At 37.4% G+C, this 22,909-nt stretch overlaps 1 protein-coding gene and 1 long non-coding RNA gene across 30 annotated transcripts in view; one reads left to right on the top strand and one right to left on the bottom strand.

The window, feature by feature from the left end:
- The window catches only part of DLG2 (discs large MAGUK scaffold protein 2), a 1,987,603-nt gene that overhangs the window by 1,204,202 nt on the left and 760,492 nt on the right, over positions 1–22,909 (top strand). For 3 of the 25 annotated variants that reach the window (XM_038568431.1, XM_038568432.1, XM_038568439.1), the window contains exon 1: positions 15,506–16,024. The exons of 20 other annotated variants lie outside the window; for them this stretch is intronic. In XM_038568431.1, the coding sequence (XP_038424359.1) occupies positions 15,716–16,024 (309 nt within the window). In that variant the 5' untranslated portion in view covers positions 15,506–15,715. Of the gene's footprint in view, positions 1–15,505; positions 16,025–22,909 lie in introns of those variants that run through there. 2 more of the 25 variants (XM_038568436.1, XM_038568444.1) reach the window with 1 other exon arrangement.
- LOC102153013 overlaps positions 10,670–22,909 on the bottom strand; it is a 104,720-nt gene continuing 92,480 nt past the window's right edge. For 2 of the 5 annotated variants that reach the window (XR_005375584.1, XR_005375585.1), the window contains exon 9: positions 10,671–11,705. This is a non-coding gene — a long non-coding RNA (uncharacterized LOC102153013). Of the gene's footprint in view, positions 11,706–22,909 lie in introns of all 5 variants that reach the window. The other 3 variants (XR_005375587.1, XR_005375586.1, XR_005375588.1) reach the window with 2 other exon arrangements.

Raw genomic sequence — 22,909 nt, forward strand, 5'->3', positions numbered from 1 at the left:
AAAATGAAAAAAAAAAAAAAAAAAGAAAAAGAGAAAGAAAAAGAAAGGAGAAAAAAAGGGGGTGGGGGAAGGAAACAAATCAAAAAGCAAAACAAAACAAAAACAAAAACAAAAACAAAAACAAACAAACAAAAAAAGAACCACCGGGGAGTATCTTCTGATTCTGTGTACTTTAAGTCCCTTGGCTTCTCCTGGAAGTTGTCCGTCTAGCTGGTGTTCTGGGGGAGGGGCCTGTTGTGCTGATTTTCAGGTGTTAGCAGTTGGGGGAGCTGCTGTGCCCCTGCCTGGTGCAGGGCTCGGTGGGGGTTGTTTACCCCGTGAGGCCGCAGGAGGAACAGCCCCAGTGGCGGGGCAGCTCTGGAAACCTGGATTCAGCTCCGGCAGGAACTCCGTCTGCAGGGCCTGGAGGCTCCGGGCGGGGCCGCTGATCTGCTCAGCTGGGGCAGGAGCGTCCTCGCTGTCCTGGGCCCTCCCGGCCTCTGCCTGTCCCGGGGGAGGCCGGATCCTGGGCTGTGTCCCGGCGCCCTGTGCTCCGGAGCCTGCGCTGGTGGATTCGCGCTCCCGGGCCGCGCAACCCCCTCCGCGGAGCTGCCGCCCGAGCCCCTCCGAGCTGCTCCTGGAACCGCGCAGCCCCCTCCGCACGGAGCCTCTTCCTCTGCCCGAGCCCGGCCGAGCTGCTCCCGGGGCCGCGCAGCCCCCTCCGCGGAGCCGCCCCCGAGCCCCCCGAGCTGCTCCGGGTCCCGCCGGCTCCCGCCGTGCGCGCTGCAGCCCTTAGGGAGCTCGGCGCACTCTCCTGGGCGCGCAGTTGCTGTTACTGTCCCCGGGAGCCCTCGGGCCTCCCCGCCCTCCTGGGTCCTGCTCCACCTCCCCGCGAGCCCCTTTCCCCCGGGAAGGTCGGTGCAGCTCCTGCTCCTCCGGGACGGGGCTCTCCTGTCCTGGGGACACTCGCCCCGGCCTCAGCCCGGCTCCTCGCAGTGCTCCTCCCCCTCGGAGGCCTTTTGTTTCTTTATTTCTTTTTTCCCGTCTTCCTACCTTGATAGAAGCGCGAACTCTTCTCACTGTAGCATTCCAGCTGGTCTCTCTTTAAATCTCAGGCCGAATTCATAGATTTTTAGGATAATTTGAAGGTTTTCTAGGTGGTTTGGTGGAGACAGGTGATTTGGGGACCCTGCTCTTCCGCCATCTTGCTTGAATTCTGATTCTTATCAGCTGTCTGACCCTAGACACATTATTTCACAGCAATGAGCTTCAGTTGTTCCACCCACTCCCCCCCCCCCCCCCCCCCCCCCCGGCCTGGATACCATATGGGACCGTCTTGAGGATTAAGATAAATCAAGGATTTTTTTTCAAAAACAAAACTCCAACACAAAAAAAGAAGATGCGATTTTGCACAGATTTTCATGCACAAGCTATAGTATTGTACAAGCCTTAATTTTATGCCTGGTTCTTCTCCTTAATAATACTGTGACCATGGGATAATTATAGGACCTTTCTAAGCCAATTTCTGTATCTTAAATGGGCATCTCAATGTGTACTATGAAGGGTTGTTAGGATCAAATGAAGTATCTGTTTGAGACACATTGTATGTACTCAATAAATGATTGATATGTTGATGGTGGTCATGATGTTATTTAGCACCTGTCCCAGGGGCAAAACGCCCTCCCCAAAAATAGGAGTAGAGAAGTTTAGGCCCAATATGGAATCCTGACATTTAAGTAAAATCAATTGACCTTTATTGAGTGTCTGTATATAGGCACTGCAGAATTTTTAAATGTCAGTCTCTGGAACTTATTACTTGAGTGGGGAGGAGTAAGAGGATGAGGAGAATGAGGAGGATGAGGAAAGTGATAGATAAAGCTTATTGTACATTATATTCCAGGCACTGTACTACTTTTTTCTACTTTATAGAAATTAACTCATGTTATTCTCACATCAATCCAATGAGATAAGAACTACTACCAATCTCATTTTATATATGATGAAATCAAGACACAAAAGGTTAAGGAACTTGCTCAAATCCAAATCTAGTAGTGGTCAGAGTTGAGATATGTACTCAGAAGTCTGGATCTAGAGCTCATGCCTCATCTATTATGAATGGGAGGGGGGAAGTGCATAAATGCTATACAAAGTTTTTTCACATTATGCAAAAATATAGGAAAAAATATTCCAAATGAGGGGGAAATTCCATCAGAATTCAAATATTTATGCAGCAATGAAATGTGCTCAGCTCCTTGATGGGCACAGGAAAGAGCTCTTAGAGTAAGGAAGAAGATTCGAAGAAGATTCTTTTCCCAGCCTTTGAAGAGGTTGTAGAAGTGGTATGGATATGATGGTCTGCCTTTAGAGGCCATGCTTCTAATCACCCTGTATTTAGCAGACTCTTATTGAAAGAGTGTATAAATGAAAAGAAGCCAAATAAATTCACCATGCCATGTTCTAACTACCTTGCTGGATGTTAAAAATTATAATAAACCTATATGTTTATAATAATAGTATATTAAATCTCTATTTCTACATTCAATTGGGAGGTATTGTGATTAAACCTAAAGATGTTGACAGGGCATCACTCATCAGCTATACTTTTGGTGGACACCATGTATGATCTCATGGAATCTTTAGTCCACCTCTTAATTTTACAATGGGGGTCATTAACATTTAACGAGTTACAGTAATGTGTCTAAGATGAGAGAGCTAGCTAGTGGCAGAAATGGAATTAGAACATGTTTCCTAAACCCAAGTCCCATATTTTCCAAGTTTAATTCAACAATGATTTATAGATCAATAATAATTAGATTATGAGGCAGTGGAAAGGAGACTGTGAGTTTACAAATAAGAGATAATCTGGGACGCCTGGGGGGCTCAAAGGTTGAGTGTCTGCCTTCAGCTCAGGGTATGATCCTGTGATCCAGGATCGAGTCTCATATGGGGCTCCTTGCAGGAAGCCTGCTTATCCCTCTGCTTGTGTCTCTGCCTCTGTGTGTGTGTGTCTCTCATGAATAAATAAATAAAATGTTTAAAAAAAGAACAAATAAAAGATAATCTTTGCTCTTGAGAAATTTATAATCTACTAAGAAAGACAGATTTACCCACATATAATTATAAAACTCATCATAGTGGGACAAATTCAAAAACATGGGAGATCCCAGATCTTGTCTCCACATGTCTGTCTTTCATCACTCAACACACCTGTTTATTCAGAATCTTTCTGCTCTGCTAAATTGCTACCCTGTGTATGGATCACTACTCTATCTCTAACACAGTTCCTGGTACAGAATAAGCACTCAATAAATATTTATTGAATGAAATAAAAAAAACACAAAAGCAAAATAATATAAAATCACAGAGGAAGAGATGATTAATTAAATGTGAATTTGAGATATACAGGCCACAGCAAAGCCAATTAGGTAAAACTTAGCTAAAAATGTCAAGTTCCCAAGGAGAGGAGATCATTCAGCTGGAAGAGGGCCTGTCATTTCTATTAATCCATACCCCTGCCTTTAGGCCAATCCACAGATGAATTACCTCTGACAAGTCAGAATCTGGCTTATTTTTAACACAGGTTTCTTAAATCTTTTGATAAATTTAGAAAATATCTATTACAAATCATTTATTAGAAAATAAGAGCATGTGTGACTTAGACAAAGAAAGACATGGTTCTCCCTCAAATTCTGAGTATGACAACTCCAAAAATCAGGGGGACTGCTTCGCAGGGAACTCAGTGGTGTGTGCCAGACTGTCCACAGTCAGAAGAAAGTCTGTTTATGTTTATTTCAGTTTGATTTTGTGCATAGCATTACCAAACCTCACTCCTTTATCTTTCCTGGGAGATTTCTTTCTTTAGTTTGTGGCTATTGGCTCCCTCCTTTTCTTTCTTCTTTATGTTCTCCCTTTTTAACTTCCTTCCTTGCTTGCTTCCTTCCTTTTTTATTCCTCCCCTTCCTCCGTCTCTCTTCTCTTCAGTTATGAGTCACCACCATAATGTTATTTTTGTACATTTCATTAATCATGCATTTCCTTCCTCATGAAACCCAGCACAGGGGATGACATGTGCCATTGCCTGGCCTGGGGACCCCCACACTCTCCCATACTATCTTGTCAGGTCCTAGAAACCAGAAAAAGAGTCAGTAGAGTATCTAGCATTGTAATAATGAGGAAGACTAGCACTTGGAAACAATACATGTTAGGTCCCCAAGAATCTGATCAAGCACCAAGAGCCCTGCCCCCCCCAATCTAAATCAATAGACTTTAAATATTTAAATTAACTTTCAAGTTTATTGAGGCTTGAACACAGACATATTGATGCACTAAATTCAGTGTTCAGTGTTACAGTTTCTGTATTAAGAACCAAAGGAAAGGGGCACCTGGGTGGCTCAGTCTGTTAAGCTGTCTGCTTTTGGCTCAGGTCATGATCCCAGGGTCCTGGGACCCAGCCCACATCCGGCTCCCTGCTCAGTGAGGAGCCTGCTTCTCTCTCTCCCTTTGCTTGCTGCTCGCCCTGATAGTGCTTTCTCTCTCTCTCTGTGTCATATAAATAAATAAGTAAACTTAAAAAAAAAGAACTAAAAGTGTTAAAAGACAAAAGTTTAAAAATTAACTATAACTAAAAAATACATTAATAAATGCACAATATAATATATGTTATTTGTGATATAATTGACTGTGGGGAAGAAGGAAAAGTATAAGCTATTTGTATATAGTTGAAATTCAATTATTGTCAGCTTATCCACTTAAAGCAGATTATTATAACTACAAGATGTTTTATGTAAGCCCCAAAATAACCACAGAGAAAATACCTATAGAAGATACACAAAAGAAAATGAGAATCAAAGCATGTGACTACAAAAATACATATATAAAATATTATATATATTTATATATATATGATATTTATATATATATGAAACACAAAACAAAACAAGAAAAGAGGTGCAAAAAAGCTACAAGACAGACAGAACAATGAACAAAATAGCAAGTCCTTACCTATCAATAATTACTTTAAAAGTAAAAATTACTTTAAAAGTAAAAGTCCTTACCTATCAATAATTACTTTAAAAGTCTACAATCAAAAGATATAATAGAGTGGTTGAGTGGATTAAAAAAATGCTAAACTAGGGATCCCTGGGTGGCGCAGCGGTTTGGCGCCTGCCTTTGGCCCAGGGCGCGATCCTGGAGACCCGGGATCGAATCCCACATCGGGCTCCCGGTGCATGGAGCCTGCTTCTCCCTCTGCCTGTGTCTCTGCCTCTCTCTCTCTCTCTCTGTGACTATCATGAATAAATAAATAAAATCTTTAAAAAAAAAATGCTAAACTGTATGCTATGTAAAAGAGACTTATTTCAGAATTAAGAACATATGTAGGCTAAAAGTGAAAGGATGGAAAAAGATATTCCATGCAAATGGTAACCAATAGGAGCAGGGGTGGCCTTACTTAGACAAAATACACAAAGTCAAAAATTGTCAAGAGAAATAAAGAAACACCTTATATAATGATAAAAAGATCAATTCATCAGGAAGAGATAACAATCATAAATATATATGCACCCCAAATCAGAGCACCCAAGTATTTGAAGCAAACATTTACACAGCTAAAGGAAGAAATAGACAACAACACAGTGATAGTAGGGTATTTCAGTACCACACTAATGGATAGAACATCCAGACAGAATATCAAAGAAGAAACAGAAGAGTTGAACAGCATCATAGACCAAAGGGACCTATTAGATGTATAACAGAGCATTCCATGTAATAGCAACAGAATACCCTTTTTTCCCAAGTACACATAAGACATTCTACAAGGCAAATCAAATGTTAGGTCATAAGTCTTAACAAATTTTAAAAAGATTGAAATAATACCAAGCATATTTCCAAACTACAGTGGAATGAAACTACAACTCAATGGCAGAAGGAAAACTGGAAAATCCACAAGTATTTGAAAATTAAACACAGCATTCTTGAACAACCAATGGATCAAAGAAGGAAGCAAATTGGAAATTTGGAAATATTAAAGGCTAAAATGAAGACGTGACATACCAAAACTTATGGAATAGAGCAAAAGCAGTTCTAAGAAGGAAGTTTATAGTGATAAATGCTTACATTTAAAAACAAAACGAAACAATTCTCAAATAAACAACCAAATTTTACACCCCACAGAACTAGAAAAAGATAAACCTACACCCAAAGTTAGCAGAAGGAAATGTTAAGATTAGAAAAGAAATAAACAAAATGGAATGTCAAGAAACAACAGAAAAAAAATCAATGAAATGGAGAACTTTTTTTAAAAAACATAAAATTGACAAATCATTAGTTATATTAACTAAAAAAGAGAGATGACTCAAATAAAATAAAAAATAAAATAGATGTTTCAATTGGTGCTACAGAAGTTAAAAGTATAGGGAGTACTGTGAACAATTATACACCAACAAATTGGGTAACCTGGAAGAAATGAATAAATTCATAGGAGCAAAGAACTCACAAAGACTGAATCATGAAGAAATAGAAAAATCTGAACAGATCCTATTACTAGTAAAGAGATGGAATCAATAATTAAAACTTCCCAACAGCAACAACAAAAAGCCCAGGTCCAGATGGCTTTTCGAGTGAAATTTAACAGGCATTTGAAAACAAATCAAGGCCAGTCCATCTCAAACTCTTCCAAAAATTTAAAGTGGATGGAACATGTTCAGTCTGATCTTATAAGGCCAACATTGCTTTGTTATCAAAGCCAGAAAAAGATAGCTCAAGAAAAGAAAATTTTGGCCAATATCTCTGATAAGTAGATGCAGAAATCCTCCATAAGATACCAGCAAACTGAGTTCCCCAGCACATTAAAAGGATCATACACCATGACCATATAGAATTTATCCCTGGGATGCAAAGATAGTTGAACATACAAAACACATTTAATGTAATATGCCACATTGACAGAACAAAGGATAAAAATCACATGATTATCTCAATAGATGCAGAAAAAGCACTGACAAATTTCATTACTGTTTCATGAGAAAAACATTCAACAAACTAGGAAAAGAAGGAAATTATATCAACATAATAAAGGCTATATATGAAAAACTCATTGCTAACATCATATCCAATGGGGGAAAGCTAAAAGCTTTTCCTCTAAGATCAGGAACAAGGTAAGAATGTCCATTCCCAACATTTCTAGTCAATGTTGTACTGGGATCCTAACCAGAGCAAAAAGGCAAGCAAATTTATCTGTGTCCGCAGATAATATAATTTCATATATAGAAAATCCTAAATTTATCTGTGTCCGCAGATAATATAATTTCATATATAGAAAATCCTAAATTTATCTGTGTCCGCAGATAATATAATTTCATATATAGAAAATCCTAAAGATTCCACACAAACTATTTGCAAGATACAAAATCAATATACAAAAATTAGTGTTTCTGTATACTGACTGTTAAAAATTTGAAAAAGAAGTTAAGGAAACAAGGGGTGCCTGGGTGGCTCAGTCAGTTAAGCATCTGCCTTCAGCTCAGCTCATGATCTCAGGGTCCTGGAATTGAGCCCCATGTCAGACTCCCTGCTCAGCAAGGAGTCTGCTTCTTCCTCTCCCTCTGACCCTCCTCCCTGCTTGTGCTCCCCCCTCCCCGTGTTTGTGTCTCAAATAAATAAATAAAATATTTCAGAAAAAAGGAAGCTAAGAAAACAATGTCGTTTACAATTGCATCAAAAAGAATAAAATAGGAATAAACTTAACCAAGATTTGCATGACAAAAACTATAAAACGTTGAAAGAAATTGAAAAAGACACAAATATGTTTATAGATTGGAGACTTAACATTTTTTTGTTTATTAAGATTTTATTTTAATTCCAGTATGGTTAGCATACAGTGTTGTATTAGCTTCAAGTGTACAATACAGTGATTCAACAATTCCACACATCACCCAGTGCTCATCACAACAAATGCACTCCTTGATCCCCATTGCCTATTTCATCCATTCCCCCTACCACCTCCCATCTGATAATCATCAGTTTGTTCCCTATAATTAAGAGTCTGTTCCTTGATTTGTCTCTCTTTTTCTTTGCTCATTTGTTATATTTCTTAAATTCCACGTGAGTGAAATCATATGGCCTTTGTCTTTAACTGACTTATTTTGCTTAGCACTATACTCTTTAGCTCTATCCATGTCATTGCAAATGGAAAGATTTAATTCTTTTTTATGGCTAAATAATGTTCAATTGTAGATATATACCACATTGTTTTTGTGCATTCACCTATCGATGGACACCTGGGCCACTTCCATGATTGGCTATTGTAAATAATGTTGCTATAAACATACAGATGTATGTATCTCTTTGAATTAGTGTTTTTGTGTTTTGAGGGTAAATACCCAGTTAGTGTTATTACTGGATCATAGGGTACTTCTATTTTTAACTTTTTGAGGAACCTATATACTGTTTTACAGTGTGGCTGTACCAGTTTGCATTTCCCATCCTTTTTTCCACATCCTCACCAACACTTGTTGTTTCTTGTGTTTTTGATTTTAGCCATTCTGACAGGTGTGAAGTGATACATCATTGCAGTTTTGATTTGGATTTCCCTGATTATGGGTGATGTTGGGCATCTTTTCATGTGTCTGTTGGTCATTTGGATGTCTTCTTTGGAGAAATGTCTGTGTCTCATGTCCATTTTCAATTGGATTATTTGTGTGTGTGCGTGTGTTGAGTTTTATCAGTTCTTTGTATATTTTGGATGCTAACTCTTTATTGGATATGTCATTTACAAATAACTTCTCCCATTCATCATGTTGCCTTTCAGTTTTGTTGATCGTTTCCTTTGCTATGCAGAAGCTTTTTATTTTGAGGTAGTCCAAATAGTTTATTTTTGCTTTTATTTCCCTTGCCTCGGGAGACATATCTATAAAAAATGTTGCTATGGCCAATGTCAAAGAAATTACTGCCTCTGTTGGAAGGCTTACATTTTTAAAATATCCCTACTGCTCAAAGTAGTAGATTCAATGTAATCTCTGTAAATATATTTTTTGAAGAAATAGAAAAAAAAATAATCCTAAAGTTTATATGGAAGTACAGAAAAACCCCTGAATAGCCAAAATAGTCTCCAGAAAGAAGGACAAAGCTCACTCCTGTTAATATGATCATTATCAAACCAAGCAAACAAAAACCAGAAAATACTTGTTGGTGAGAATGCAAAATAGTTCAGCTACCTTGGAAAACAGTATTGAGGTTTCTTAAAAAATTAAAATAAAACTACCATATATTACCATAAATGTTGTACCATATATACCATATTTCAAACCACACCATTTCTGGCTATTCATCCAAAAAAATTAAATTAGGATCTCAAAAAGATATTTACAGTCCTGTGTTTATTGAAGCATTATTCACAATAGCCAAATGGTGGAAACAACCTAAATGTCCATCGACAGACGAATGGATAAGTAAATTGTAGTATAAGGAATATTATCTACCCTCAAAAGAAGAAGATCCTGCCACATGTGATAACATGGGTAGATCTTGAGGACATTATGCCCAATGAAATATGCTAGTCACAGAAAGATAAATACTGCATGCTTGCAAGTCATATGAGATATCTAAAGTAGTGAAATTTATAGATGCAGAAAGCAGAATGGTTGTTGCCAGGGGCATGGGGGGTGGTGGGAGAAGCTGTTCAGTGAGCATAGAATTTTTAAAAAGCAAACTGAGAAAGTTCTAGAGATCTGCTGTACAACATTGTGTTTAAAGTTAACAATACCGTATACTTAAAAATTTGTTAAGAGGGTAGATCTCATATTGTATATTTTTACCACAATTTTTAAAAAAAGAAACTAAAAGAGATACTTGTTTATGAGTGATAATGCTACTGATTTTTTTTTTTAACTTTCTAACGATTGGTAGGAGGAAGAGAAGATGTCATCTTGCCTTTCTGCTCTCTAGTACACACTTTAATATCTTGTGAAATCACTCTATCTTTTGGATTATGTCATTTTAAGAGGAGTGTGACTTTGGTGGCTGTTGTTTGGAATCCTCTCCCTGCTTTCCCACTGGCTGGCTTTTGAGTTGGGAAGCCCCTCCCCCTTTTACACTATCTATCTATAAAGGGAGAACAATTTGAGGATGCTTGAAAGAAAAGCCCAGCTGTCAGGAAGTACAACTTTTATGAATGAATATCTTGCTAAAATAAACAGAAGCTGTTTCAATTTCTTAGCATTAGAAGACCACTAGCAAATATCTTCAAAAAAAAAAAATTGGTTAATACAGTTAGGCTTCTCAGCCATAGTGAATGTTTCACTTAATTGCTGGCCTTAAAAGCACATTGGGTTTTTTTTATTTGTTTGGTCTTATTTTGTTTTGTTTTTAGGTTCAAGCGCTTATTTATTCATTTTACATTGGGAGATAGAACACAGACCCAAACGCCTGGGTGGCTCAGTGGTTGAGCGTCTCCCTTCAGCTCAAGGCATGATCCCAGGAACCGGGATGGAGTCCCCCATCGGGCTCCCAGCATGGAGCCTGCTTCTCCCTCTGCCTGTGTCTCTGCCTCTCTCTCTCTGTCTCTCATGAATGAATATATAAAATCTTTTTTTTTTTTTTTTTTTTTTTAAAGAACACAGACCCAAATGTTTATTTTGGTATGCTTATTTTGGTATCTTCTTTCTTGTTTGATTTATTTTAATAATACTAACATTTACTTTGTACTTGGTTTGGAGAGTGCGGATTCACAAATGAGGGCCCTTTCCCTTCCCTAATGGGCATTACTTACACTCTGTTTGGGGAAAAGGGCACAAAATAAATGATAGCGTAATGACGGATTTTAATACAGTTGTTGTAAGCGTTGTAGTAAAGAAGCACAGGTGCTAAAATGAGGTTTCACCGAGAGAACGCTATGACGTGCTCCAGAAAAGGGAGGAACAGTGTCCTGGGAATACTCTCTTGTAAAGGTGACGTTTGAGTTGAGCCCTGGAACGTGGGGAAGATTCCAGAATTTCTGAATAGAAGAAGTTTAGGTTTGGCAAGCTGGCAGGGATGAAGGTTTGTTTTGGAGCCATGTTGCGTAGGAAGCCCATCTTTACTCTTAGATTGCACTGTGGGGGTGGATTTGGGGAGGTTGTCTTGGGATTCACACTATGAAAGGGTAGGCAGGATTGAATCTGTGGAGAGGGGAAGAGAACATGTGCAGTGGCTACAGGTGGGACCAAGTGCAGGTAGGTAAGGGCTGTGTGGTTGGAAGATAGGACAAGGGCGTGAGGCACTGCTGGGACTGGTGAGAACAGCAGAGGCCAGGTCACACGGGACATGATTAAGGACCATGTATGCCGCTTTCCAGACTGTTCTTTCTGTGGGGATAAAGACCCTCAGAGAATGGGACTTGACTGACAGCTCTCAAGCAGGGTAGGACCTGATCATTTTCACATTTCAGAAATCCCTCTTGCCACTTTGGGAGAATGAACAGGAGTAAGGGTAGATGCCAGAGACAAGTTAAACAGCTCTTTCACCAGGTTTACAGAGAAATGATGCTAGCTTAGATGGGATTGGTCATCACAGTGATCGAGGAAAATAGACAATCGTGAAAGATATTTGCACAGACAAGTATGCAAACACCGTAGAGTGCAACTAAATAGGCCAGGGGGATTTGGAAAGCTTCATAGAAGTGACATCAGGTTAATCTTGAAGGATGAAAACAAATTCCTGTAGTAGTGCAGTCCATCTTTGAGATTCAGCTGCTAAAATATGAAAATTATAAATGATTATTACCTTCTTTTAGTATTCCTTTCAGATTCTCTAAGAAATATCATATAACTTGTGTTCTTATTTCTCTAATAGTGTCACTGTATGTGTTAGAATATAATAAATCTGCATTTCCTGAAAACCACTTTACATTTTATCCTTGTTAATTCAGACCAATCCCCTCTTCATCAATACCCCTCAAATCCAAGTACATTAGTGAGAATGTATTTGGGGACATTTAAATTTTTTCCCACTTTCTATTAAATCCTTAGCTCAGGTTAAATCTCTATAGCAATTTGGCATGTGTCTTTGCACACTCTTAATTTTTGCTTGTTTCTGCCCTAGAAGAATTATAATTAAATTGATTTAAGTATTTTGGAAATAATTTTAAGGCCTAAAATACTTTAAATGTTCTTGGTTCTCTTTTAGTTCCAAAGGTGAATATGCTTCAATCTAGAGATTGCCTAGGCTGAGGGCTATTAGATGTCGAAGAATATTAGTTGGCATTTATAACATTTCCAATCTGTAGCCAGAGGAATGAACTGTGTACACTTTTCAAATCAAGAAAAATTTGAACTATTACCTAATATTTTTTAAAATTATTTCATACATTACTTATAGCTGCTACAGGGCTTGTGCTACCCAGTCCTTCCTTAGCAAGCACTCAGCTTTTCTTTCGTAATTAATATTTTCATTTCCCATATGCAGAGGATGCCTGAAGGAAATTTTTTTCTGGAAACAAAGTCTGCATAGTGCTTTAGTATGGCACAATTTATTTAGTAATTCATCTTTGCTATTTATTTTTTTATTAAACAAATCAAGCCGGATATTAGTTTTAAGCCCTGGCTTTAAAACTAGTGGTTGTTCTGTGGAGTCAGTGTCAGGTCAAAGAGAGGTCAGTAAGATATATCTCATCTAGGCATTACCCGGTGCACCATCTGCCCATGTTAAATCACAATGATAAGTAGGATATGTACTTGTGCACCACTAATTCTCCTTTGGCCAGAATTTCATGTCATCTCATGGTCATTACAATTGTCCAATTACAGTTGATCAAATTGAATTATCTTTAATTAGTAGGCCTGTCTCATAGTACAGCGGGGTAGTTGAACATATTTATCTGTTTAAGTGGTCTGTCATCAGACTTAGAAAGCCAAACGTCATGTTTGAAAAGAAAAAAAAAAATGGGGCAAAGGGGAAGGCAGGAGGCTGGGTATATTTTACATATGTTAAAGTGAAAGAATAACTTCAATGTATAGTCTTATAATACATTTAATAATAGTTTGCTATGGTCTTTAAGATCTTTGGAGGAAAGTAAAATTAGTTATGCAATGTATGATGTTTATTTATCTGTGTAGAAATGACATACCGAGGATAGTAAAACAAAAATTCTATTGTCCTTGTAATGGGAAGAAATAGCTCATTCCAAACAACCCATTCATAACACATTTAGGTCTTTATGAAGATTTATAATATCATTGTGTAATCCCCAGCCAGGATATTTTCTGTCTTGCTGCAAACTCCACACACCATTACAAAATTTTAATGGATTCACACTGACTCCTGTTCAGATTGATTCTTGAGAGGCAAATGGGTGAGAACAGGGCAAGCATTTCCTAAAGATGGCAGTGGGCCTTTGAGCAATGATATCTGCCTGAAAGACTAGAGAAGCATCCATGGTTAGATAAGACTGGAAAGAGTCAAACTTATCACTTCTTGACATTCTCATTTGGGGGTGATAGTATTGCCATATCGCATCAAGTCCTATCGTATAGCCATGCATCATGGTGACACCAGACAAATATGAAATTCTCTAGGGCTTTATTTGACCTAGAAGTTCTTTCAGGCATTATTCCTTGATCCCAGCATCAAAAATGAGAGAAAGGGAGAGAGAGAGACAGAGAGAGACAGAGAGACAGACAGAAAGAGAAGAGAGGAGAGAGCAGAGAGGAGAAGAGATCCGGTTTATATTCTGTCCTTGTTCCCACTGAGTATCAAATGATGATCTATTTGCCTCAATTTTCCTGTTTTAGATATTGATCTTAATTTCTGGATTCTTTTTCAGGAACAAAGATCATTAATGCCATTGATATTTCTAACCAACAGTTCAAGTCTTCTTTTTTTTCTTGGCAAACTTCCTTACCACCTCAAAACCAACACTAAAGCTAACCTTAAAGGAATAATTTAAGTTTCTGGATCATTGCTGGACTAAATATTATTTTTAGGGCATGTTAGTCAGCTCCTGCATTCTTTCCTTCCATATATGCACTCACCCAACCATTCATTCATCCATCCCAAAAATATATATTTATTATAAGTCTGCTATATACTGGGCATATTGCATGCTGGGTGCTTGGGGAAGAAAAAATAAAGGTCAATAGCAATCCAGGGCCTGCCCTTTGAACTTACACATATGGGTCATTATTACTAGGCAAAGGTATTTTGAAGCCTATGTTGCCAGGCAAGTTACTTATAGCAACCCCTTGTGCAGAATTTGGAAAAGAACCCTTTTATGGCAATACATAGGAAGAGTAGATCCTACTCCTTCCTTTCAGGGCTTTAATACATAGCAATGATTTGTCCAGGGAGTTCTAGTGTTGAAATGTAGAATACGTTATGATCCCAGCCTTTGAAATAAGAATTTTGCCAATTCAATTAGAAATGATGTCTACGCTACTCTAGCAGTGTGAAGGTGGATCTGATGGCCATTAAATAAAATCATTATATCTTGGGACTATATCATTGTTGTCTGGTGCTGCATAGATGGCAGCTTATATCCCAATCAAACCAAAATTGTTCCCTCAGGGATATGTGATAAGGATAGACATTTTGGCAACAAATATGGAAAGTTTCAAACACAATAAAAATTCTAAATGCTCTAGTAATTAGCCTTTCTCTTTACTAAAAATACTATGGATGGCGTCTGCAATCATACTAAAATTTTAAAACAATCATGTCCTCTCTGGAAGGCAATTGCTTTAAATTGGATAGATTTCACTCATTTTCCAGTGAAAGAATTTGAAAATTCTGTCTGTGGAAAGCAAAATACTGGATGGCAGAGTTGGATGTGTCTTTCACTTTAAAATGCAGACTCTCTCTGTGGTGAATGTATTTGTTGTGGTAAAGTATTTGAAAGGAAATCCTCAGAATAATTTGGGGTAAGGAAAAAAACTATGTTAAAATAAGCCAACCCATCAGTTTTGAACTTTGAAAATTGCTTTATTTTGAATCAGAAAGAATTAATAATCATTCATAGCACAAAAATATATGTTTGAATTATAACGTATAATCATATCTAAAACAAATTAAACCTCCAAATTTTAAAGGACTCTATAGTATAATGCTGTGATCTCAGTGATTTTCCTAAATAAGTTAATGTTGTTTAGAGTTAATATTGACGCTCTTACGTAGCTACCTCATGATTTGTTCTGTGTCTTGGCAAATACCTCTCTAGATTAAGTGATTCCTGTACATGTTGGAAATTTCTTTACAGGTTAACTTTCCCATCATTTTAAATTGCGCGTCCTGTATTGTTTCAGCCTAGAAGGGTCCTACTAGTCTGATAAGGAGCTCTCTTTCCTGAGGTCTGTATTTTGTGTAGGGCTCATCTAGGAGAGGGAAAAGCCAGAATGCCAAATTGCAAAGAGTATTCTTTACTGTGGGGCTCCATCCAAAAAGGGTTTGTAACACAGTGTACAGTCTTGTAGCCCAGCTGTGTGGAGCATTGATTGCTTCTGCCTAGAGCAGGGATACTGTCAAGTTGCTCTGTGAGTTGAGTCATCTATTGACAAAGAGCTACCAGCCCGCAGATAATGCTGTGCGGAGCTGCTCTCGCTGCTCCCACGATGCACTGCTTATAGCAGCTGTCAAAGATACTGAGGGATCCACGGGAGGAAAAAAAAAAAAAAAAAAAAAAGACTTTTACAACTGCTGGAAGAAAGGGGTGTGAGGGAGGAGACATTCCTGTGCAGAGCTGACCAAAGGAAAGAGTAGGCATCAGTGCAGTATGAATGCATACCTCACCAAGCAACACAGCTGCAGCCGGGGGTCCGATGGGATGGATGCCGGCAGGAGCGCCCCCACACTCATCAGGGATGCCCACTGCGCCTGTGGCTGGCAGAGGAGCCCCCAGGGGCTTGGGTACAATTCTCAGACCATGCCCTCTTCAGGACCTGGGGGCCCAGCTTCAAACAGGACCAAGCTGGTCACTTTGTGGGACAGTGTGCGGAAAAGCCCCCACAAGACGAGCACCAAGGGCAAGGGGACTTGTGGGGAGCGTTGCGCCTGCGCACACGGTTGGTTCAGCCCAACACAGGTGAGCCTTTTCCTTATGACTTTCCCTTCAATATCGGGGGAAACTGAGAGCAAGCCGTGTAAGGGTAGCATGGTTTGGAAACTTTGCTGGGTCCTCCTTGCTGGTTGGGGGCGCCTGTTTGGGAAACGGTAGGCCTGGAGAACCTGTCATTTTCACAGGTGTTTGGAGCTCACACCTCTGGGTGGTCTGTGAAAGTCCGAAGATGCTGTGCTCAGTTTCTTGCAGTGACTTTTCCCCAAGTTCAACTTCTCTAGTCCTCAGATGCTTTTACTATGCTGTAACGTAGGCTTTTAGCAGCCCTTCAACTTCGAATCATTAACTTTTTTTGTCCTGCCTTGCCTCATTTTATTTCTTTGAGGGAGAGAAAAAATGAACTTTAATCAGATACTTTCCAACTCTTTAATCATAAAAGGGCATTTATTTCTCCATATGGAAAGTAGGGATTTGGTGTGTGCTATTCTAATTTTACTCTTATAATACTGTATACCTTTTCAGTAATAGGGAAGAAATTTTGTTTGTACTAAATAATTCATTTTATAAACAAAAGGAATAATTGGGAGCAAACTAGAGGATGATTACACTTAGAATAAAATAATGAAACATTTTATTTATTCATAGAGAAGCAATAAAGTTATTTATATTAAAAACTATAACTCTCTTTCTTCCATAATGTATTTCTGAAGCAGATGTGCAGATTCCCTTAATTTAATTCCTAGCTTATTCTTGCCCCAAACTACTGGCATTTTATCAGAAATGAAATTGGCTCATTTTTTTTCCTGCCCTCATCCAGAAGAGGGAAGACAACTTCCTGTAAACACTGTAAAATTTAAATAAAGTGCACCTGTAATCACTGTCATAAATGTAGAACAGTAATAGTTCTTAAATATCCATTGAAAAAGAAAAGCTGTATGCAGAAAAAAGAAAAATCCCTTCCTGATTTGAATGCAATCTTAGCAGAAGTGAGAAATGGCTATTGATCAGGAGTGAAACATTATGATCTGAGAGAGAGGTGTAGAGAACATTTTAGTTTTAAAATTAGTTTTTTAAAAAGAACTTCCAAGAATATCATATATCACTAAACCTTAATGATACAGTTGCATATACGTGATGAATTAATATCATGCATCTCAGTATCTTGATTTAAATAAAGAATATATTGTCATTTTAGTATTAAACTGGTTCAGCTTGAAAATGAGCCTGATATTTGGAACCTTGGTTATTTTTTAAAGTTAATGTGAATTCTAAACTGAAAAAACAGTCATGACAATTTTGAAGTCTTTATATATTCTTTTACAAACTCATGCATTTAAATGTCTTTAAAGTATTTCTCTGTGTCGATTATGTTAGATTCTCAAGGCTCTCATAGGCAAAGAAGACAAACACACATCTAGCTCATAGTTTTTGCAGAGTAGAATAAACCAACTTGCTTTACAGTAGGTAAGCAAACTTGTTTTATTGTCACAATTCTTTTTATCCAAGATGTAAAAAGATTTGCCATTTCACAAATGATAATTTTTCAAACCAAAATCTCTAATTGTACATTATAATAACCATGCTCTCAAAATCTTTGTACATTTTTCATCAGTCAAGAGAAACTTTCCCTTTCCTTGGTTTTTAACAAAGTCAGCCTCCTACTTGTCTTAAATTTATAGCCATTTAATGCTTTAAAGGATTGAAATAGACTCTCTGTACTGATAATTAAAGATCCAGTGACATATTAGAAGGCAATAAATTGAGACAGCCCCCATCTCCCATTCTTTTTCATACACATTTTATATATTTTCTCTCTTATTCATATGTACTTTATTGTTGGCTAGGAAGAACAATGATCCCCAAATATTGGCATTACAATACCATATCTTTTACTGTCTTTAGTGTTGTGACACCTGACCCTTCCAACCTTTTACCGCCTGAATCCTGTGAAAGTGCTATGCATAGATTTTAATATATGTATTTAAATATCTCTATAATACCTAAATACTTGTACATATTAACATAATTTCATATATATATGAGTATATGCATAAATACATGTAGGCATGCATATACATATAAAAATTAAAATTCTATATTATTCTTTTCTCATCCAGAAAGTACTATCTTGTTCTTCCAAATGATGTTTTATTTTCTCCATAGAAAATATATTTCCTTTACTTCTTATAAGTGTTCTAAAATGCTTATGTATGTGTGTATATCTATGTGAATACATGTATATATATATATATGTGTGTGTGTGTTCATTTATATATGCATCTATAGAATAAGCCTAATATTTAAAATACACAGGTATTTTAGGTATATAGGTACTATACACCCATATATACTATCACAAAAATAAGACTCTGTGTGTCTAGATGTATGTATATGTGTCAATTAAAAGCTAAGTCTGTTTTGAGAATTTTGTGATACTATTCTTACATCTTAAATTAACTAGAGGTACCCTGTGAAATATTGTGAAATGAAGTATGGAGGTTAATGATACTAAATACTAAACTTTAGAATTTTTGATAAAGTGGAAAGGAGGAGAGTGCATGCTGTAGAATAGCTTAGGGACCCACATGTGGTACAGAACATGCCTGAGGGCTATTAAGTGTCTGGGATCTGGGATCATGCCCTCAGAGATATTTGCTGTATTACGTGGAAATCAGCAGTGTGATTTCCGGCTGCTGTAATAGAGGGCCATGGTAATGACTTGAGTTCCTCCCAAGGCTCTTTGCCAAACTCCTGTTATTTGGGGTGCTGTGTGCTAACAGGACACTGTCATTATGTTGTTCCTCAGCAAGACTAAAAAACAGCTTCTGTCCTTTCTCAAATAAGTTTTCATTCTGTTTGGATCTGTAGAATTAATATAACCATAATAATAGGTAAGAAAATGGAAAATTATAGTGTCCAGAAGTGAGTTCTAGAATGCACATCTGGGATAATAGTGTTGGCCTTGGGTGGATGGGTGGGTGGGGGAAGAATATCCATCATTGCTTATGTGGCATTTCTCCCCAGCGTAGACTGATCTGGGGAGGCAGCACAGAACAGTAGAGATTCAAAGACCAGAGTTCTATGCATTTGTACTTTATTCATTAATTCTTCATTTGTTCATTCAGCTGTGCTTACCAAGTGGTGCTCTGTGAGGCCTGTGGATATAATAGTAAACAAAGGAAACACTATCTCTACCTTGTGGAACTTATGGCCTGCGATGGTATATGGTATATAATATTTAGTAAATAATGTATCATTATATATACAGAATTATATCATCATAAATCACAAACTGGAAGTGAAACAAGTTTCATGGAGTTCTGCAAAGTCCATAGTAGATAGATATTCAAGATACAGAGGAACCATGGGGGAGTAAAAAAGCAGGATTCTTTTATGTATTTATTTCTTTAATTTTATTTTTATTAAAAGATACTGCATCTCTTTAAGCCTAGATTTTCTGTTTTATAAAATGATCATAAAAATAGTACCTAACTCAGGATTATAGCGAGGGTTGATTAACATAATAAGTTTAAGGCACTGTTCCTTAATTCATCATATCTGACTGATTAGGAAGAGAAAAATAAGCGAATTGATGAAGACCTCGAGGTAGTGATCCTTGGGCTGAATTGAATTGAACCTTGAAGTAACATGCTTCTGTTTATCAAGTGAGCAAAGAGAGATAAGCTTTGGAGGTAAAATAACAAAAATAGAAATACCTATAAAACTTTGGCTGCTGTGTGGAACTGCTCGGAGTTCTGTTTGCCTGGAACATTGGGCACTAGAAAATAGGTTCATCGAGAGCTGGGGCTGAAGACATGGGGAGGGCTTGGTCACAAAGAGTCTTATGGGCTTTGATGAGGACTCAACTAAGCTGGCAGCATGGAGTCAGTCACTGAAGAATTCCCACCTGCTCTGCCACTGTCCATATGTTTGGCTTTGTGGTCAGTGAATCATTCTGGGCCTCAGTTTCTCTGTTTCTAAGAAAACTGATTCCCTAAATGAACTCCCATATTTCTTCCAATACTAATATTCTGTGACTCTGTCAACTGACATTCATTAGTTAATGGGAAGCCTTTGGAAAAGATTTATACTTCAAAAGCCAGACAATCTAAATCTGAACTTACTAGTTCTGTGTGACTTCACTTCCTTAACCTCTGTAAGATTCATTTGTCTTCTCTGTAAAATTTAGGATGATAAAATTATATTATGTGAAAATGTAATAAGAATTGAAAGTACTGTGTATAAAAGAGCCCAGCATGGTGCTTCATACATAAGAATTATTCAATAAGTGGTATTTATTATTACTAATGATACCCAAATTATGCTTTTTTAACCTAGAGAACTGAGCATCCAACAAATTAATTATCAGAATTGTGGTCCTTTATTAGGATTTCTGCTTTATTCACTGAATTTTTTGATGTCTTACTTATTAATGATGAAGGAGTTAGGTTAGGCAACTGTCCAGAAACATTTGGCACAGCACCACATGATGACGAGATGACATTTTGCCCTTCAGGGTTCTCAGAGATTTACAACAATGCATAGACACACACACACACACACACACACTATAGTTGTGTGTGTGTCTATATATACACATATATAAAAATGCATATATATACATATATAAAATACATATATATGTGTATATATATATATAGAGAGAGAGAGAGAGAGTGAGAGAGAGAGAATAGAATTGTATTGATGAAGTAGCATTCTCATTTACTTATATTCAAAGGTAGGTGATACTAGATTTTCTCAGCAATATCCTGCTAGAACAACAGCATTTGAAGCATTTAGCCAAACTTTGTAAATCTTCCCTAAGGGTCTCTTTGCAGCTCCTCCAGAAACAGCAGTTTGCAGCAATTTGAGTGCAGAGAACCTTTTTGTCCAAGTACTGTTGCCCCAGGCTGAAGTCTCAGGCTTAGATTATGCCCAGCCAGAAAGATCTACAGCTGGTTTTAACTCTGCAACTGCTTCTACTGACTCTTTCCAGAAAGAGAGCCCCTTACCAAGGAAAAATAAGACTTTTTAGTCTCTAGGAAACACCAGCTGCCCCCAGGCAAAGGAAACAGAAGAGAGTAAAAGATAACACCAAAGGGGAATTAAAGTTCTAGGCATAGCTTGAGCAGATCTGAAGCTACCTGGTCAACATTTCAATCACCCCTTCTTCTAGATGCTGACATGAAGCAAGCATTTTCTCTAGACGTGGACAAGTAGAGACATAGTACTGAGGGTGGGAAAAGAAAGACTAAAGGTGATAAGATTTATTGAATACTCACCACACCCACAATGTGTGTAGCATTATGCTAGGGCTATATGTTAGTCATTTTTTAAAATTCTCCCAACAACATTAAAAGAGTAGTATTAAAATCCCCATTTTATAGATATGAAAATTAAAGCTGAGTCACTTTCTCATGATAGCTTATCTACTAAGGGTAGAATTTGTTTCAAATGTAGGTCTACAGGACCACTTAATTTCCACCAAATCTTACATAAAGACCTGTTTGAGGAACAGTGGGAAGTAGAACACCCCCGGAGACCTTTTTAACTTTCTAATTTAACAGGAAATTTCCTTAAGGAATTGAAGTGTTTTACATGGTTGGAAGAACTGTCACCCCTTAGCAGAATCCTGAAGCAGAATTTCCCCATCCTGCTTCCTTTTCTGATCTTGGGAACCCTGAGTTGGTTGAACCTCTACTACCCTCTCCCCTCTCTGAATAAGGTTAATAATTGTGCTGATCTGAAGGAGTTGGAGTTGATTCTCATAGCACTGATACTTGCTTTTAGAAATACCTTGTAATCTATGGTTATTTGCAAATTAGATTCAGTCTTGCAACATTTGTAGTGAAGAATTGAGATCCATGTATTTTAAACTTAATATATACATAACAAAAGTGCATATGTAAATTGTCTGTCTTACATCCAAAAGCATTATCACACAGCACTGAATATTGTAAATCTCATGTTACCTGTTTGTGTATTTATCATGCCAAGAATCAAATATCTTTCTTTAATACTATCATCTCCATTGTTCATCCTCTTCCTTTTTATGATATTGTTTGATCTGTTACAAACATAGCCCCACCTGATTTTATTCTCTTCCATTCTCTAGTCTACTTTGTTCCATTGTTTTACTTTCCTAAAGGCATATATATATATATATATATATATATATATATACATATATATATATATATATATATATATATATATATATATATATTACAATAGTGTCAGAGGCAGATGGGAATTTAGAAGTCATCTAGTACATTTTCCAAAGGAGAACATGAAGCCTAGAAATGGTAAAAGATTTATTTGTTCAGGATCATTCAATTTGTGGTATAATTGGTCCCTGTCTTTGAACTCAGAACTGAATTACCTTTATACTGTGTCAAGCTGCCCTCCCTCTCTAAGCCCTGCACTCCTCCTTAAGTTAGTTACTGGCAGAAAATTATTAAGCATGCAATTTGTTGGTAATGTAGTGTTGGGCATTATATAAAATATATACTTACTTCTACTACCCCATAATTCAGACCAGAAATTCCCAAAGGAGATAGAGGGAAGAGCCACTGGAAATAATTTTAGAATTGTATGGAGATACTTTATGTATTAATAATGTTTTGGAGGTGATACTGGCATCTAAGGAAAGGAGCCAGGGATGCTAGATGCACTGTAACATGCAAAGTTCTGCACAACGAAGAATCGTCCCATGTCCTACACAGTGTTTAGCATGCTACTGTAAGTTCATGGAGCTTTTTTTTTAAGTTTATGATTTTCTGAGCCTAAAGTCAAATTCAGTTTTACAAATAGATGTAATGTATTTTCTACAAGGATTTAATAATCCTAAATCTTCTAGTAATGTAACTTCTATGCAAATCAAGGAATCGTTGTATTTTGTTCTGTTAGGAA

Source organism: Canis lupus, chromosome 21 (genome assembly GCF_011100685.1).
Source record: "Canis lupus familiaris isolate Mischka breed German Shepherd chromosome 21, alternate assembly UU_Cfam_GSD_1.0, whole genome shotgun sequence".
NCBI lineage: Eukaryota > Metazoa > Chordata > Mammalia > Carnivora > Canidae > Canis > Canis lupus.